At 35.6% G+C, this 14529-nt stretch overlaps 1 protein-coding gene across 16 annotated transcripts in view; it reads right to left on the reverse strand.

Annotated features, from left to right (window-relative positions):
- Nucleotides 1-14529, reverse strand: part of SYNE1 (spectrin repeat containing nuclear envelope protein 1) — a 291594-nt gene that overhangs the window by 205870 nt on the left and 71195 nt on the right. For 15 of the 16 annotated variants that reach the window (XM_057405922.1, XM_057405914.1, XM_057405992.1 and 12 more), the window contains 5 exons: nucleotides 8345-8452; nucleotides 7413-7550; nucleotides 6238-6402; nucleotides 3529-3641; nucleotides 2830-2998 (listed from right to left, as the gene is read on the reverse strand). In XM_057405922.1, the coding sequence (XP_057261905.1) occupies nucleotides 2830-2998; nucleotides 3529-3641; nucleotides 6238-6402; nucleotides 7413-7550; nucleotides 8345-8452 (693 nt within the window). Of the gene's footprint in view, nucleotides 1-2829; nucleotides 2999-3528; nucleotides 3642-4265; nucleotides 4380-6237; nucleotides 6403-7412; nucleotides 7551-8344; nucleotides 8453-14529 lie in introns of those variants that run through there. The other variant, XM_057406000.1, reaches the window with a different exon arrangement.

Raw genomic sequence — 14529 nt, forward strand, 5'->3', positions numbered from 1 at the left:
TGAGTAATTTACCTGGGAATATGTTGGTCACAAATTAATGGCTCTTTATCATCTATGCCTCATTATCCCTTATAGAAAATTACACTGACATATTTTTTCGATGTCTTTCAGAAATGTTACCTCCTTTAAGCGCAATATGTAATTATATCTCTATATTACATGAGTGCATTATATCTTACATTACCTCTATTAATAAAAAGAAGAAAAATCTGCCTTTTTGCAGGGCTTGTACGTTATCTTACCTAATGTGCTTATCTAGGGTTTTGGAATGGTTTTGGAGTTTATACTATCTCCCATGCCTCCTCAGATACAGATCTACAAATGTAAGGCAAGTATATCTCATACATGTCTACGTAAGCTTTGGGATGTCAGAATAGACAAAATTCTATGTGTACTAGTGTGATTTTGGTAAAACCAGGTTTTGAATGAGTTCAAAGTTCACTGTACTTTGAACAGAACAGTCAGATTTTGTGTATTCATCAATTTACATTATATGACATGAAAAACAGTTAAAAAAAGAAAAAACTGTCATCCAGCATATATCTAAAAATCTTCTCTGTTAAAATCTTTTGCAGTTGCTATGTCAAATCACCACAGCTATCTAGTACATCATTTAGAAATGTGTTCATAACCAAAGAAACTAGAAATCCTGGACAATCAGATTTTTTCTCTGCCTTACTGTTAAAAAAAAATAAAACCTGGCATGCATAAAGAACTACACATTTTATCATGAATTATGTGGAAAAAATCTTGACTTTCATTTTTGCCAAACCCATACACAGAGACATTTTATCCTGAACTAAAACCTGCAAGACTTCATATGAGAAAATAAGACTCTGTTAAACAACTTATATAATACTGATGTCAAGAGCAGTAAGAAATATTTTCAAAAATTAAATATAGACACCTTACTGATTAATATTGTTTCCCATCTGACAAAATCCTTTATATAAAATACATAGCTTTTCTCACATCTATATAGCATACACTGCTAAAAAAGTGCCAACACAGCAATGCTAAAACACAGCTGTGTGGGTTTAAATCCATGGATAACTGTTCCCAGTGTCTCCATGACATCTGAGACTTTGGTACAGTATATTCTTCAGGTTGATGGTGCACAATTTGTGCTGACCTTCAGTTATATGTTATATGACAGGTGAAGAGATGGGATAAAGTAGCAACCACCACTTTTCTTTTTAAGCTACAGTATGTAAATAATTTCCAGACATATGCTCTATTCAGATCCTAATTACGCATGTTCCTAGAACGCTGACATTGCTCAGTCTGCTTTGGCAGACAAACACATGTATATTTTTATCTCCTACTAATACAGTCACTGACTATAAGGTACTGACTACAGCTTTCCTACGTCAGACTCCTAATTTACTGAAGAGTAAGACTTGGCTCTCAGTCCTAGAAAACTGCTACCAGATAAACCACAGCAAATAAAGTCTCTTTTCATCACTGGACACCTGGAAGGGCAAGAAGCCAAGGCCATCAGGAATAAAGCTGAGCTCTGTTTAGACTCTTGTCCCTGTTCCCTCATTTTGACTTGATGCAGTTTCAGAAATGATGCAAAGGAAGCACTTTCTTCCCCATAATGACCATCTCAGCATTAGTGGTCTGAAGTACAAGAGTAATTCAGGCAACCACAAAATAACATACAAATTTGCCACTTATTGTTCATTTTAAAGCAAAATATTAAAAAGTGATATAAAATAATAATCCAGAAGCCAAACTATTCACTTCCTCGTTATTTCCCTTGTCACTTTTAAGTAGCTTAGACTGCGACATTCTTACAGAGCATAAAAATGGATTATAAATCTTAGCTACTGCACATCATTCTAGCAAGCTGATATTCTAAATATCCATCTGAATTTTGCAAAGCTTGTCTAAAGCAAAGCTTAACAGCTGAATTTTTTATGTCCCTAACTGCTAAAGTTTAAACATAGAAAGGGAAAAAGTGGGAACAGGTCTTTAACTCTCACTTCTATTGAGTTCGCAGATTTCTTCAAAAGCAATAAGAACTAGCAGACACTCAGGGCATCAATAACTTTTTCTACCGTGTTCTGGCTCTGAATGGTTCTATAACTGTATGAATTCTTTCCAAAATGAATTTTCCTGTGCAATTTTGCTCATACGGATTAAACAGAAGGGTGAAAAAGTATTTAGCACAGCTCAGCTTTTGAAAGAATCCCTCATGCCCTAATGCAGAGGTGCAGCAGTGGTACTGTTCTACCAGCCACTTGGCACTGAAAGTTTGGATTTAAGAAGATACAGCAGTGTAAGACTGAAAGGGAACATACTCTTTCAAAGAATAAAACAATCCCTTATCAGTATAATATACTGAACAAGTACACAGAGGCAGCATAAAACCTTTTTTTTCCTCTCTTAATTTGGAAGACTTACAAAAAAGAAAAAGTACTGTGAGGGACTGCATTCCAAAAACTTCCTCTAACTCTACACTTCATTGTGAACAGTCATTATAAGTGCATCTATGCAGTTGTAAAATATGAAATTAAGTTTTTTGCAATTGTTATCTAAGATAAGTAAAAATCTAGGAGTTGGATATGCTTGATAAGTTGATGGTTGGACAGTTAACAGCTGGGACATTATTTCTGCTTTTGAAGGGGTGGTGCAAAGATAATAATATTAGCCTTTTAACTAAGGTTCTCCATGGGGAAGACAGATTCACCTCTGAAAAGATACTCCATAAAAATGCAGTCATAATAACTGTCAAGTCTTATTTTTTTTCTGGTTTTTTGTTCATAGCAATCTTAAATATAGTTCAAAAATAATTATAAAAAAAAGAATACAACCCCAACTTACAATATAATTTTGAAGAAGTAATTCCACTGACTCTCGCCTTCCATATTTGATGATCCATGATTTTAATTTTGATTCTGCAAGAACTAGGAGTGACAGTAGACGGTACTTCAGTTCCAGAAACTCCATCTTCAACAGATGGAGCTCAGATGAAGAGACAACAAAATTAAACCTATAAAATGAATCACACTGTAGTAAAATACCGCAATACTAATTTTTGCAGGACAGACTGCAAGCTTTAGTTAACTCAGATATTTTTCTAATATTTCACCTAATTCAGAGTCTACAAACATTTAATTATGCATGATGATAATTCTGATGACTGCTTTTGAATAGAAAAATAATTAAATTTCTGTTTATACATAAAAATCATCAGTTTACATCTGTTACTAAGTTTTGCAAAGTCATTTTTCTTTTCTTTTTTCACATGCATCCCAGCTGTTATTACATAACATTTCTTCCAGGGACAAGTAATAAAAAGTATTCCCTTCCAAAACCCGTTGCTTATTTTGATTCTCATCAGTCTGTACAGCATCAGGCTACTTGGTATATTTTTATGTCTATTTTAGGAGGCTTTTTCTTCCAGTTTTTTTATGCTTGCCACTTAGAAACATAATCAGACAGTGATTTCTACATGAACAGATTAAAAAGCAAATCGGTTCCCTTTCACGGAGAGTTTTGATTTCAGATTGAAAGCCTTACCTCTCTGCCATATCCTCTAATTGGTCAGGTGGAACAGGCACTCCATTAACAGACCTGGCTCCGCGGATCTCATGGAATGCCTTTTTGTGACCGTCTATGTGTTTCAGCAGATCCTAATTTGATTTTAAGAAAGACAGTGATCAAAGGAGGGAAGGGGAAGAGAAGGAGGGAGAGAAAGGGAGAGAGGGTGGGAGAGAGGAAGAAAGGGAGAAAAGAAAGGAGAGAAGGCTCACAGTAGGCTATCTAACTAATAAGCACAATTTTAAGCCTGCACTGATGACTCAATGTAGTTAACTGTTTGATCATGCTTTCACATTTGCATGCAAGGTTATGCGTACCACAAAAGCATTTACATCAACTTGAACATTCACATAGGGAACCCCCTTATAAGATGCTCTGCTACAGCTGTGCCTAACAATTATGGAAGATTTTAAAACAGGATACACTGCAAAGCTTTAACAAAACAGCAACTCTTAACTGTATTAAACATGTCTGCAAATACAGTCTGCAAATACAGTAAATACTCAGCCTGCAAAACATCACAACAGCATAATCTTGCTAAATTTACTATTTACATCTTTAGAACATTATTGAGTATAAATTCAAATTATACTCAACTTTATTGAGTATAAATTCAAATTTTCAGCAACTAATCTATTTTGCTATATATAAGCAGAAAATCCACAGCTCCTTATATAAGTACATTTAAATATTTAGTGAACTTTTCACTCTCTCACCATTAAAAGACTTCAGGTTTGCCCTCTCTGTATTACACGAATGAATGCAGAATGTGGTACCTGACCTGTATTCCTGTGATAAGAATTGTACCAGCAAAAGCCTTACAGCAGAGCACATTTCAACTGTAACTAAGCAACATCGCTTCAAACGGCTTCCTGGAAACTACATATTAAAATGAATGACTGGCAGTAGTCCTTGAAGAGATACTGTAACAATAACGTGTCAAGTCCCCAGTGGCTGAGAGGACACAGAACAGTGCTGTTCTACTGCATACAGACAGCTCTTGGCACAAAGTGCTCAGATGTCCATTAGCAGAGGAAAATATACAAAGGTCCCCCTTCCTCACGTAGGGAAAACAAAAATGCAGCCTTGTGCATTTTGATCACAGATGTCTGCTTATTCCTATGTGCTGAGGAAGGGTGTCTCTCCAGCCAACGCCCAGTGTTTGCACAGCAGAAAGTAAAGGTAAATTCAGTGGTTCAGCTCACCAAATGGTCACACTATCCCCATCAATCCACCTGTATTTTCACTGTTTTGCACTTCAATCAACGCCTTGTGGTGAAGACAAATGCACTAAGCTTTCTCAGATGCAAGTAATGCACCGATTTTACCATGGTGAAAACCCCTGTAAAGGTAGGTAACCTGTGACTAACATGCTGCCACATGAAGGAAAGACTTGGAAGAAGTATCTTGGCTAGCCCCATTTAAGACCTTGCCAGACAAAAAAGAGATGACCATAACATACGCTGTGAATCAAAATAGAACCCAATAGTTTCATTCAACATCAACTGGAAGGCCATGAAAACTTTCATATAGTATTCTCATGAAGTGAAATCCTGCTCTGCAAAATGACCCTCAACAAGCACAGACATTGTTCTTAATTTTTGGATCTTGGTGGCAATATTAACTCAAAGTCAACTGCTTGCCTGATTCCATGAGGTTTGTTCAATTAAGTTGCTACATTTTGTTTTAGTTCAAAATGGCCATAAGCTATAAAGTTCGCTAAAATAAACCATTGCTTTGTTTAAATCATAGATGAGACAAAGATATAGAGAAAGTGATGATGTTATCTGATCAAAACCATATCAAACAACCCAAAACAACTTCCTAGGAAAAAAAGACTGAAAAAAATACACTAATGCACTTCTGGTACTATCCAATAATAACACATTAGGATTCATCAATGTAAATCTGTGATTGTAAATGAGTGATGAAACTATAATCAAGTTTTAAAATGGCAGCAATAGGAAAAAAAAAAGCAATATAAAACAGTACAGTCTTACTACTGCAAGTGCACCCTTTCTCTACACCATCTTTTTCACATTTACTGGTTCAGTTTCTTTTATAATCTCACCAACAATTTTGGTCTATATTTTTCTCATATATATTACGCAAATACACAGACAAACCTCAGCTTTTAAATAAGAACTTAGTCTCTGCAAAGAATAATGGTAGAGTTACTTAAATTCACACAGAAAAGTTTCCTGATTGCCACAGCAGAGGGGACTTCTCATGCTAAGTCTCATCACAACACCATGAAAAATCACTTCATCCTAAATTTTCCCCTAGCGCATATCACTTGCGTTGACTATCAGCACACTAAGTACGTTTGCCTCCTCTTTACTATTTCACCTAATCAGTTCACAGTAGTTGAGCAATGCACCCAGTTTGGGAGCTCCCTATGGAATTTTATCCAACAGAAATCCTAGAATAGGGGAAAAGCTGAAATATTAATACCTGGTACCTTTCAGCTGGAAGAAGGAGGAACATTCAAAAGCAATTCTAAACATTGCTTGTAAGATACACAGATAGCTCAAGTCATCAGTAAAAGACACTTAGATTCTGTAACCATCAAGATGACGCCACCCACAGAAACCAGAAATAATAATCTTTCTTTGTATAGTATGGATCCTTTGCAATTGGAAATTGTAAATTAAGTATAACGCACAGAATGAATGCATGTAGATCTACCTTATGCTGCTCAAGCTTTCGGTGTATTGTATTTGCCGTTTCCTCATGAGCTTGCTGAATAGTTACTTCTTCCCTCAGAGCAGCCTCTGCTCTATACAGCCAAGCACCTATTGTTCCCAAAGGTGCAGGAAGAGATTTATCAAGGTGTATATGCCAATCAAGTAGCTAGGAAATAAAAGTAAGAGGACTGAACATCCCTCCTTGCTTAATTATACAAACAAATATCTTGAGAAAATTCAGACTTTATACTGTAAGACCAAACACCCAATAATAGTGTATGTTTGAGACATAACCCTAGGTATATTACTTCAAATTAATTTTGAAATTATAGCAATCTCACAGGCAACAAAATTTCTTTAATGATTCATTGATTTGGGTATTTTCCTTTCAGAATGATAATTGAGTTACAGAACCAACCACACATAAACTGCAACGACTGACAAGCTAAAGATAAGATCTGGAATTTCATCAGTTCACAGGCACAGCAAGGAATGTGAGACCTTCTTCCACCCAATATCATTTATTTCATGCTTTTGCATAAAATCTTTTTATCTCTGTTTTGAGCATATTTTCTACGTGTGAAGGACTGTGGAGTTGAGAATATAGCAGCAAAGTATCACGTCTTTTTGGCAATCCCAGTTAAGCGAGTGAAAATTAACAAAACTTGTGTCAGAATATTTGTGAACAGATACTCTGTTGAATATATGACATTAAAAAAAAAAATACACACTGAGTAATAATGATTTAATAGGTTCTTATTTGGTACACAATATAACTAGCTTGGGATTTTTCATTCAATTATTACAAAATTAGTATAAAATAAACTCCTAATATTAATTTATCATTATTAAAACCAGATAAAAAATAACATTAAAGCCTCATTTATTGATAATTTATTCAGTATTATACAGAATTTTTTAAGTCATATTAAAAAAATGTTATATTAGAATCAAAGTACAGTCTTTGTCTTAAAGCTCATCTTTGAGCAATATTAAAGCTGATAGTGCAGTAAATATTCTCAAAGCAAATGCAAAATAATTCAACAGTGCTAGAAAGTTGGTCCATTTTTAGGTTCCTAATGCCAATAAAATCGATAGCAAACAGATGTCTAAATGATTTTAAATTCTCATCCTTCATTTAATAAAAGATATATAGCATAGTAATTTTCAACTTACCCTGGAAGAAACTCTGTCCCATGCTTGCTTCACCATAGCTTGATCAAGTGATAATTTACCATCTTTCCTTAATGACTGGGTTGCAAGTTCAATCTGTTTCCTTTTTACCTCATATTGTACTCTGAAGTGCTTAAATGACTGCACAAAGAGAAAATAAAATCAATGTTGTAAAGAGTTAAACAATTAAATTCTTCAATATTTATGTAGTACTACAACCTATGACAATTTTGTACTGATAGAAGTCATAACCTTTCCCAAAGAGGAGTAGCAGTAAGCTTTTATAATTACACTGAAATGCATTTTATTTAAGGTATATAGAGACTTCAGAATCCTCCAGTGAAATATAGATAGGATTTTTGTATTTCCCTTCTGTTATCAGATGCCTGAATGCTATATGAAAGGAAATAATAACTGATCAGATAAACTAGCAAACAGATTAAATGCTACTCGAGCCACACACTGGCTGCTTCTACAGAGCAGCCATGCTTCAGGAGAAAATACAGGCCAAGATTTATGTTGCTGATGTAGACATTAACCTTTGAGAGAGGAGTTAAACATTAAGCTCTAAACCCTGTCCTCTCCCTCTGTCACCTCATCCAGCCTTAAGTCACAATTCCCATCTGAGCTATATCATGCAGGATCTGGAACGACTATACAGACACATGCTCGCTTCTAAGTAGGACAGTCCTTCTTCACACTGCTAGAAAAAACTCTGTGTTAGGCAAACCATCTGTGCACTGTTCTACATAGGAAAGCTGGAGCTGACATTATAATTCCTCCACCAATAAAAGGCAAGACAATTTGTGTCCTTATTTCTTTAAACTACAGTATACTGACTTCCATATATACAATTTGTACAAAATACTGCAACACATGTTACACATAATGATGACAGTGATGACTTACCATACAAAATTTTCACTACTGCTTACCTGGTATTTCTCCTGTAAGCTTGTTTCTGCCATTTGTGCTCGGGCTAAGTCTCTTTCAAATTGTTCTGCCCACACTTTTAGGTCCCTCAGCATCAGTCTGTCTTCCTTCTATGATTTAGTACAACCACACACAAGAAAAATATTGCAGCCTATTAGTAGAGGTGTCAGATACAGTCCAGAAATTAACATCTTTCTAGTAAGTTCAGGTCATTAGTTGTAAGGAAAGACAATGGAACATCTGGGTCCAATTCTCTTATCTTCATATAGGCTGACAGAAAAGCACTTCCTGAGTATAAGAGAACTCAGCATTTAGATGTGAGTCTAAGAGTGGTGAAATAATGACAATTCGGTACACTGCAGTGTTAGAGATATTACTTTTAACTTGATGTTAAATTAACACACAAAGTCCTTTACATATACCTCAAAAGGTAGTTTTAATCTTCCACATATTTGCAGACTAAATTTTCAGTAATAGTTAATTGAGCTGAGACAGGAGAGGATTTTATCATCTACCACCATTTTATTTCTGATTGACTTCAGGGCAATCCTTGACATCAAGCTTCAAGCTCAGAAGTTGGCAAAATATTTTGATAGAAAATGTTTTAGCAAGGAAAATGAAAAGAAAGAAAGCCCAGTTGTATTCAGTTTCTTTTCCTTACCATAATTTTATGGCTTTGAAGAACAGCCTATCTGTTTCACAGTTTTGCTTTAATGCTTCAGTCTGCCATAGTATTGATGCTTTGCAATGCTGCAAAATTCACTGCAGTATTAAGTGACATGGTAGTAAACAGAAAAATAGGAAATCTCAGGTCTGTGAGGATGTTATATGAGAAAGTTTTTTTGTGCACTGTGTAAGCAGGCTAATCAAGTGTCTGTCTGAGATTTCCAAATAAGGGACCATATGTGGTGGCTATTAACAGAAGCTACTCTTTGAAACAAAAGAAGACATATTACTGCTAAAATGTGGCTGAAAAAGATTTATTAGAGTGAAAAAATGCAAGAGCACATCACATGAGTTAATCACCTAAAATGAGTAATTAAGTTTCAAGCATTACATGAAAGAAGAAAAAATGTGCCACATGATAAAAAAGAACAGCCACTGACTGTATGTAGGAAACAAAGTACTTTTTCATAACTTTCTCTGGAGAAAAGAGTCAATTATGGTTACTTTCTTTGAAAGCTGCCTCAAATATTTAATGTATAACTTCCTTTAATTATTTTAAAAGCATTCAACTATTGCTTTATTTCAGCTGAGGAAAGGGCAGGATACTCAGATAGGAAAGAAACCCTTCTTTGATGTATTTCTGCTAATTCTCTTGCTGATCCTCTACTCAGTACAGTGCCAGCTGTTTGGACAGACTTTGCACAATAGATTGTGCTAGGTAAGTTCTTTCTGGGTAGTTTCAGCAAGGTTAACATGGTATTAGAGCAGCTGTGCTGGAACAAAGTTTGCTACAGCTCATGCTCCTGTCTTCTGACACTCGCCAAAAGTTGGTACCCGAGAAACACGATAGGACACATATGACACCTCCCTACTCCAGCTATTTGTAATGCTAAGGTTTCCTTGTCTGCACATACAGTCTCAAGAAGCTAAAACTCCTACTGCTTTCAACTTCTCAAATCATTTAAATATAGAGAAGAAAGATAAAATTCCTACTCTTCTGGTCTGATAGTTGGCTCTATGTGTGGGAAAATAACACCAATATTCTTTGAGACAAACAGTAAAGCCAGGAATACGCCCTCATGAGGAGAAAAATACAAGAGCCAATTCTTAACTCATCCGCCATCAGAAACTTTAAATGCCCTCCATTCATTAGAAGTTATAACTTTAGTGATGTCTCTATTAGTATTCAACTGTCAGCTGCATAAAGGCAATACCAGACTATGCATCTTATAGCATCACAGAATCTACTATAGTTTGAATCACAGAATCATTTTGGTTAGAAGAGACCTCCAAAGGTCATCAACCCCCCTGCAATATTAATGGATTGGAAGTCCTGTAACAATCCTACTAACTGAAACTTTAAGTATGCCAGTCTGAAGTCAGGAAGAGACTAAGCGTGTCACAATGTTCTGTACCTTACTTTTAGTTCAACTATAAAATTAGTTTTGTAAAACACTGGCTTTTACTCCTGTATAGCTCACGGTTATGTTGCTGCAAAGCACCTCCTCAAGGTCAGTCTGCCAAACCACCTGTGTGGCTGCAACTGTTCATACAGTTGCATACATAAATAGGTATTTTGCAAGATTCCTGTCAACACAGCTTTAAAATTTAATAATGGCTAAAATTGTGTCTGACCAAATTTTTTTGAAATAGAGTACCACTGCAATCAAGAACACCTCTGGTACCTGAAGATAACACAGGAACAGCTGCAGCTCTCTTAAATCACATACCATTTTTCCAACATTAAGTGAAAAGATCAAGCTAACAGGTGGCATTGCGTCTTCTGTGATTTACCCCCACACTATTTAGTTAGACAGCTTTTTGGTTACTTTAATTGCAGAAAATGTAGGTGTTTCAGTAACCACCTGTTTGAATGCTGTTAAAGACAATGTATGATAAGCATTTTATTTATTTATTCATATATTTTCACAGGTTTCCAGTTCAGTGCATCACTTATCACCTGCAAACACAGTTCTATGGTCCCTGGTTGACACAAAGGCATTTTAGAGTCTCAGTTTGGGTAACTGACATAAAATATTCACTTTCGTAGACAGCAAGGCACCTGTCACCAATGACCCCCAGGTTTAATGAGCTATCGGTCTTAAAATATGACTTTCATGAGTGCGTAATAAAAAAAAAAAAAATTGAAAGGGTATTATTACAGATATGCAAACAATTTTCTAAAGCCTGCGCATCTGAAGTAGCGTAAAGATCAGAACATAAACCATCCAAAAAAAGTTATCTAGGATAATTATAACCATTTGTGCTTTTCCCATCTTGAGGATCATTGATCTCCAATCACATTTATTTCAGTTTATCTAAGCCACTATGACTTTTTCTGCGTAACACTTCCAAACAGCATTTCAAAGTATTTTTTTATCCTGATACTATTCTATGAATATTCACTGATTTGCCGAGGTGAACAGAACTCAAATGCCAAGGAACATCAAAGAAGGTAATTAGAGAAAAGCATTTATGAGTTCCAATAGAAGGGGGTACAATTTAAATTTACAAAGGAAGTTTTTGGCCCAGAATCAAAGTCAAAACATTATTTTTTTAACTTATATGCTGGAGTTAATTTGAAAATTACATAATAGAGAATACTTCAGTGTTTGAAGGGCTAAAAATAGGCATCTGTGTTTCATGCTAAATTTAATTATGGACTGGAAAATGAGTTCTTTGTTAGGTTCTTTAATATGTAATTATAAACTAGGTGAACTGTTCAAATTCCCAGGCACAGGCAGAACAGAATTTTCAAATATGAACTTTTATATCTAAAAAACTAATTCACCCATTTTTAGGGATGTTGAACTATTGTATTTCCTATGTGCTAAAAAATCAAGTCCCTTTAAAAATGTTTATAAATTAATTCAATTAATTATTCTATTCCTTTTGAAAACTCAGGCTTATATTTATGTGATACTGGATGTGTATGTGTAACTGAAACATATTCACTGACAAGACTATCACAGATGCATGGTGAATGCTGAGCCAAGCATCATCTTCAGGGATGAGCCAATAATACCTGTCTGTAAAAGCAGACAGTAAATCACTGAAAGAGCTCAGAAAGTTATTTTTGTACCTTCTGCTCAGGAAATTCCTCTTATATTGGGGAACTATGCTTGAATAAGGATGTTGGAGGTGACAGGATTATCTTCTGAATTACTCCCTCATCAGAGCACAAGAAGGGAAATACTCTGAAGGAGCATACTTCCTTATTGTTAAATTTATACCAAAATAAAGAAATTGACAGAACTTTCACCACCTCAAATCTTCACTAGTTTCAGCAGCAATGCACTGGGCATGTACATCAGAATGTACAGCAAGGTCCCATTTAAGCTGCCCAAACTTACTTGAATGGGTTGGGAAGATCAGAATAATTCTGCTATCAGTATTAATCTACACTTCAACACATAGCACTAGTTAGATATACAAAGTATGAGGTGAACCCTTGATCATACTTACTTGAAAATAACCTATAGTTTATATATTAAAAAAAACAAAACAACAAAACAAAATAAAAACCAAATCCAAAACAATAACAAAACCCACACACAAAAATGAGTGTGGAACCAAGCTAATTAACTGGATCAGGTCAAACTATAACCCTATTGACTGACTGGAGTGACACCTGTTATTTGTTTCATAATATATTCACTTCTGCAGTCTTCCAGTTTCACCTCTGAATGTTCATTCCAAATGAACATTCAGTTAATACTAGAAAATTATAACTATCTAAATGTCTAAGATGATTTAAAAAGCATATTTTTTTAAAATAGCATTTATATGAAAAAAAGGAGCAGCACATATCATGCACATGAATTACACATGAATGTTCTCTCCTTCCAAACCACAGTCCACATACGTCACTTACACAATCATCTATACAATCTAATATCTACTCTATAAACCTAAAGACAGACAAAAATAACCATCTAGAATTAGATGAAATGAGTAGAAACAGCAATCTATAATCTATTTTTCATGTTTATATCTTTATTTCAGAAAACCCAAAGCATAGTTTAAAAATTATTAAAGGAAAGTTTACTTGCTTTTCTATGATATTTTTCTGAAATTATTTGCAAAATTGAGGCTGTTAGTATAGGCTCATGTAAGAAAGAAGACTTAGACTTATTATGTTTATCTACTTCCTTTTTTGAAAGATTAACATAAGGCTAGCAAACGAATGTACATAAACCCACATAAAATCTGAAGTCAAGTAAGTGCAGGCTAAAACCAGGTAACAACCATGAAAGTGCAGTTCAAGCCGTTATTCTGGAGTATATCACCCTTACCTTAAATTTCATAAAAGAAATCACAAAAGTCGGGATTGCTTGAAGTTCCTAGCAATATGAATCAAATGGGAAAGCAAGGAGAGGAAAAAAAAAAAAGGGCAAACAAAATAAAGCAAACAGGCAGAAAGGCCACAAAGAAAAATACAAGAGCCACACTTGTAAGAATACAAGATGTACTTAGAATATTACCAAGTTCCTGTGCCTGTATCGTATCTAGTAAAGTAGTTTTCATATTAGATCTGAAGCCTTGAAAGTGCTTTCAAGGGCGAGACATCCACAACCTCTCTGGGAAACCTCTTCCAATGTCTTACCACCCTCATAGTGAAGATATTTTCCCTAATATATAGATGTTTTTTCTTAATTCATTAGTTTACCTTTCACAGCTCATCCGCTAGAGTGTCTGTGGGTATAGTCAGAGGGAAACAGAGCATGGAGTGACTGAGTCCTGCACTCTCCTACATTGCCTCTGCATAAACTCAGGAAAAGGCAGTAAGGATGTTCCTCAAAATCCAGCCCCAGCACAGGCAGCAGACCTAGCCAAGGCTGTTGGCAGCAGAAACTGCATTGTGTGCCATGGTATAGAGACAGTGGAGCTGCCTTAGCCTGCCACAGATCACAGCATGAGGCTTCAGTGTTCACACCCTCTGCTTCAGCAGCCTCACTGTTCAGTGGGATGCTATGGCATCAGAACATGTATGTCCTCAGACTGATGCTGCAGTGAGGAAAACTTAAAACTGCAGCGATCAGGCACTAGAATTGGACAGCAAAGCTGCAGCAGCCTTAGCCACACAACGCTGTAAGGAAGGAGATTCACTGCTTTCAAAGCTCTTCTGTAACTCTGTAGGGAATGCAAAGAGACACAGATAAAAAACGCTTCCTCTTTCTTTCTTGCTGGGGCTGAGCAGATTGTCTCAGCAGTGTTTCCTGTGTTTGCCATGAAGTAAGCAAATGATCAGGGTTAGGAAGTGAGTCATGATCACTTGGCATCACTGAGTATAGCCATTCTAATACAAAAACAATGCACTAGAGCATACAGGAAACAAAAACCAAGAAAAAGACATGACTGAAAACAGTTCCTTAGAGCGAACAGTTAAACATCACTGTGCAACAGAAAGAAACCTGTGTCAAAATTTTAACTGCCTCCCAAGCCTAAAAGCCCAGAGGCTAAACCTAAGCAATCTCTTGGCCTATTCTTGTTCTTATCAAGAAACCAAGTGTGATAGAAA

Source organism: Pezoporus wallicus, unplaced genomic scaffold (genome assembly GCF_028554395.1).
Source record: "Pezoporus wallicus isolate ANWC-B61680 ecotype Strahan unplaced genomic scaffold, APGP_CSIRO_Pwel_v1 contig_3817, whole genome shotgun sequence".
Classification (NCBI taxonomy): Eukaryota; Metazoa; Chordata; class Aves; order Psittaciformes; family Psittacidae; genus Pezoporus; species Pezoporus wallicus.